Source organism: Tursiops truncatus, chromosome 5 (genome assembly GCF_011762595.2).
Source record: "Tursiops truncatus isolate mTurTru1 chromosome 5, mTurTru1.mat.Y, whole genome shotgun sequence".
Classification (NCBI taxonomy): Eukaryota; Metazoa; Chordata; class Mammalia; order Artiodactyla; family Delphinidae; genus Tursiops; species Tursiops truncatus.
Window position 1 is genome coordinate 92241450 of NC_047038.1, and position 4823 is coordinate 92246272.

The window sequence follows — 4823 nt, forward strand, 5'->3', positions numbered from 1 at the left end:
TGCAGCTTTAAAAGACATCTTGGGAGTAAGGTATGGTATAAATCAGTCAACAACAAGTCTTGTTAGATTTTGAGTTCAAGAGGGGAGAAGTCATGTCCCATTCACCTTTATCAATCCCACAGCACTAAGGAAAACATTTGTTGAATGAATTGACATTGTGATAACAGTATGGTAAAGTAAAAACATTCTTTGGCTTTTAAAAGAAGTTGACATTTTTAATTTCTTCCCCCCCCCCCGGGAGATCACCGCCTGTACTAGGGTATTCACATAAATGTTTATCTTTTATGTTTAAAAATTTCATCTCTCCTAACCATACACCTGCTGTCTGTACTTGTAGCTTTTTTTCCTTGATGTGATTTGCCAAAGTTTCATCCCTTGTATAGGTCTTTTTGGAGAAAAGCAACCCTTAAATTTATTTATTCTGCCTATTTTTTGTTTGTTTTCTAATAGAACAGATATAGTTATTTCAGCAAAATTATAAAGTAAAACTACAAAGAAACAAAAATATTTGATACTGAGTCACAGTTTTGTAAGGCAGAAAGTTAACAATCATCAGCGTAAGTACAATAAATTATAAAGATCTGTTGATATTTTAATGGGGGAAAATAGCCAGAAGAAACACAAAAATACTTTAAAATACAACATCATTGCCACAGCGCATGAGAACATTTCCATAAAAAATTAACTATTTCCTCTTAGACACTTCATCTTTCAGCCCTCTTTGAATTTACATTCTGAAATCTTGATTTTCTACTGCAGTTCATAAACTAGCCATTCTCTCATTCCATGGACCCACAGAGATCAGTCCCACCACGAGCAAATAAAAGGACCACTTCCTGTTAGAGATACAGCACTTCAAACCTAATATTTAATCTTAATTGGCAAAATGTTTAGTGCAAATAAAATTATATTTAGCAGCTTAGAAAGTTCCTGGTGGGGAGGCATTCACCTCATAACCCTTACTGCATCCCCAGAACAAAATCATTTCTCACTTTACATGAGTATGAACATTGGCCATTCAAACCTACTGAAAACTACTGATGCTAATTCTGCTGTTTGTTACACAGGGAGTTTCCATAAAAGATGGTTTCAGTCACTATGCAAATGAGCCATACAGTTTTTACATTTGGAAAGTTCCCCTCAGGTTGATGTTTTTCTTAAAAAGCAGGGTCTGAATGTCAGTCACAACTGGATCTTACCCAACTGCTTCTCTGAAACGAGGCATTAATCATTTCTTGTGCTGGCTACCAAAGGTTGCATTCAAAGAAAGACCTGACGATGGGGCAGAGGAATCTCTTAAAGCAACTTCTACTCTCCAGTAATAATTTTACTGCACAGATTTGAATGCCAAAAAAAAAAAAAGGGAAAGAAGAGGAGCCATCTGATTTCAAACCTGGTGTTTTCCACTCTTAGCCAAGATTTGTTCTCCAAATGAATGGAAGCCAGAGAGCTCCTAGCCAGAGAGAGGATCTTGTTTGAGCTTCATCAGTTCCTTGAATTGCCTCTCTTCTTGTTAGACATCTGTTTCCTCTCTAGCCAAGGCCTGGGGTAGCTGCTTGGGAGAATAGTGTGGCCTGCTGTGCCCAGATCTGTGATGGCAAGGGAAGGAGAAGAACAGCCGGGTTCTAAGCACCTGACTCTGCTCCTTGTCTACGTTCACTGGCCCGAGGACTTGAGCCGTCAGAAAGCTTGGACGACCTCTGAGGCCCAGGATGTGCTGATGCAGAATCCAGGGAGGTAAACACTAGGTAGGCCATCTCACTTGGCCTGTCGACCAATTCCTCAGCAATTTTTCCATTCCCCCTGGATTCTCTCACTGAAGAGCTCAAGGATGGGGGTATGGAGGCCATGTTGGAGAGAGGGGCTCCCCTCAGTCACTATACTCTTCTCTTTCCCTTAGACTGGGGAATTTCTCATACTGGTTGGCTGACTTCCATTTGCTGTGCTGACTTTTGAGCAGTGCAGCAAAGGAAGTCTTTCGAGTGACATTTCTAGATATTTCCCGGCTCTTGGCCTTCCTGGTGGGGGAAGAGCTTCGAACCAAGGGATAGGTGGAAAAAATGGGCTTGCCCCGTGGGGCTTCCAGTAGCTGCCATATTTCCCCAGAGGTATTACTGGTCAGATACTGCCAAGGCTTCTTCCCACTGCTGTCCCGGACGTTCACACGAGACGCCAACCTTTGCACCAGCAATTTGATGATCCCCTGGTGGCCATGAATGGCTGCAAGGTGCAGCGGGGTATACCCACAACTGGACTTCACATTTACATCAAGAGCAATCCCTGCTTTCTGTGCGCCTGAGACCAAGTCCTGAAGGACCCTGAGGTCACCGTGTTTGGCTATCCAGTGCAAGGCAGTGTACCCGGTCAAAAAGTCTTTGTGCAAAGCCAGCTGGGGGTCCTCCCAGAACAAAGTCAACACCTGAATCCAAGAGCCACTGGCAAGCTTCACAATCCATTCATGCTCCCTGGCATCAAGGGGGACCAGGGATGACTTGTGCTCGGAAGATCTGGGGGGGATCAAGGCTGCAGGCCTCTCCCCTCCAGGGGCCCATGAGCTGTGTGGATGACCACACTCAACAACAGTAGCCTTAATGTCTGCAGGTTTTGGTGTCAAAGCGGCATCCACCCTTGGGCTGGACATTGCTCCCACCTTCGAGGGTTTCCTGGACCGGGGAGGGCGCCGGCTCCTTTTCAGCAAATCCTCCTCAAGGCACTCCTCATCAGAGGAGGACAATTTGGCTCTCTCTGCCCTAGAGCTCCTCCTTAGGGATCTCCTTAATTTGGGGACAGGCCAGGGCAAAGGCTGAGGGTGGCCTGCAAGGCCACCAGCTCCTATTGGGACGGGCTGAGAAGGGTGACCATCCTCTATGTTCCTGAGGCCCTGAAGGCTCCCGCTGGGGCAGCCCTCCTTTGGAGAAGGGGCCCCAGCTGGATTCCTGAGCCTTCTCCCATCTGGGGCTCCCGGGGCAAGGTGCAGCCCTTCTTCAGAACCCCCAGGGGACTCTTTGGGTCCACTGCTGCTCTCCTCGCTGCCGTGGCTCTCCTGGTCCACAAAGTCCTCCAGATCTTGTAGGGACAGCTGACAACGAATGCTACGAAAGACTGCCAATGGAGACTCCCCGAGCCAGGATTCCGAAACAGCGGGAAAGAGAGAATGAGGGGGAGGAGGGAGGTCGGGTGGTGCTGGCTTAGATACCGGGACCCAGAAGCCCGGCTCCGAGGGCAGCTGGGGGAAGTTGTCTGGCAGCATCGACCAGGCTCGGATGGGACCCTGGTTTCGGGCCTCGGGTATCTGGGGGTGTCTGGCCACCCACTCTCGAGTGCGCTGCTGATGCTTCTGCAGGGTCGAATAATGCAGAGAGCCCGAGATCACCAGCTCGGGCGGCTCTCCGGGGGGAGTGGGGCAGGACAGGAGAGCAGGTGGGGAAGCCCCGCTCCCAGCAGCCTCGACGGTTGTGGGAGGAGAGCGGGGTGCGGCGCACACCGGCGGGGGCTCCGCGGGCGCACCTTCCCGCTGCGGCCTGGGAGCCCCGCTGTCGTCCTGGGCAGGCGGGGCCGGCGCAGGCTTCTCCCAGGCGCTGGCGGTGGCGGTGGGGGCGTCGGGGAGTGAGCGGAGCAGCGGCTCGCCCGGGAGTCCCCCCAGGCCGTTCTGGAGGCATTCCCAGCAGCGGCGGCCCTGCGTCTCGGCCGCCACGCACCTCGCTCCGTCCTGGGCGGCTGCGGGCACCGGCGCCCTGTGGCCGGAGCTGCCCCTCCGCCGGCCGCCTCTCCGGGCCGCCTCCCGGGCCCCGCTGGCCGGGAGTCCATTGCAGCCTGCCTCGGCGGCCGGGCCTGCGGCACCTGCTTGCTCCTCCTCTAGCTCCTTCTCGCGCCGCCGCCGCCGGGGTTGCTGCGGCGGCGGCAGCGGCGGCGGCGGCGGCGGCGGCTCCCCACTGCGCGCGAGGAGCGGGAAGCTGGGCGCAGCTCCCCCTGCAGGGGCGGCGGCCGCGGGCGGGTCTCTGGGTCGCTGCAGCCCCTCCTCCCCCAAAAGGTCCCTGTACCTCCTCTTGAGCACCACGTACTTGGTGCCGTCGGGGTCCTGGCGCACTGCGGCCACCGAGTTGACGAAGCCCTTGAAAAGCTCGCGGCGGCGCTGGTGCTGGCTGGGGGGCGTATCGGGGTCTCGGAGGAAGCTCTTGAAGTGGCTCAGCAAGGCGGCGTTGGTCACTCGGCCCCCGGCCTGGCACAGAAAGTCCAGTAGTGCCTCCTGGCTCAACTCTCGGGCCATCGCTGCCCCGTCGTCCCCTGGCCCCGAGGTGTCTGCGTCTCGTCCTCCCTGCGCTCTCCCCCGCCAACAGAAACCCTGGCCTGGCGTCTGTCACCTGCGCCCGGGGCGGCGCCACCCGCCTCCATCAGCCACGGCCTGCTTGCAGTCCCAGAACGTGCCAAGAGGGCCGCGGGTCCCCGGGGAGAGGCCCCGGTGCTGAGCCCCGCGCGCAGCCCAGGGTGGGAGAGGGCGGCTCCCAGGCCGCCCCTGCGCGATGCGCGCCTCGCGCAGCGAGTCCCCGCTGCGAAAGTTCCCGGGATAGGCCGGAGTCGGTTTCACCTGCGCCCTGGCGACGCCTCCTCCCCGGCTCTGGGGGAAGGGCCCGGCCCGCCTCCTCCTGTCCCTCCTCCCTCTGAGGTCTCCCCCACCCCTGCCACCCATCCCAGATGAGTCAGGCTGGTCCGAGCCCGGAAGAGCGCCGTAGGTGAGGTCGCCAGCTAGCCGGAGCCGGCAACGTACAGCTCGGCAGGTCGCGCAGCCGCTCCCGTGCAGGGGAATGGAAGGCAGGTAGGCGACC

The 4823-nt window shown here is 55.7% G+C and overlaps 1 protein-coding gene across 1 annotated transcript; it reads right to left on the reverse strand.

Annotated features, from left to right (window-relative positions):
- Positions 1-571: 571 nt before the first annotated feature.
- SOWAHB (sosondowah ankyrin repeat domain family member B) lies at positions 572-4613 on the reverse strand. The gene has a single exon (XM_033857148.2). The coding sequence runs from the start codon at positions 4265-4267 to the stop codon at positions 1871-1873; it is 2397 nt and encodes a 798-aa protein (XP_033713039.1). The 5' UTR covers positions 4268-4613; the 3' UTR covers positions 572-1870.
- Between the last annotated feature and the right edge of the window lie 210 nt (positions 4614-4823).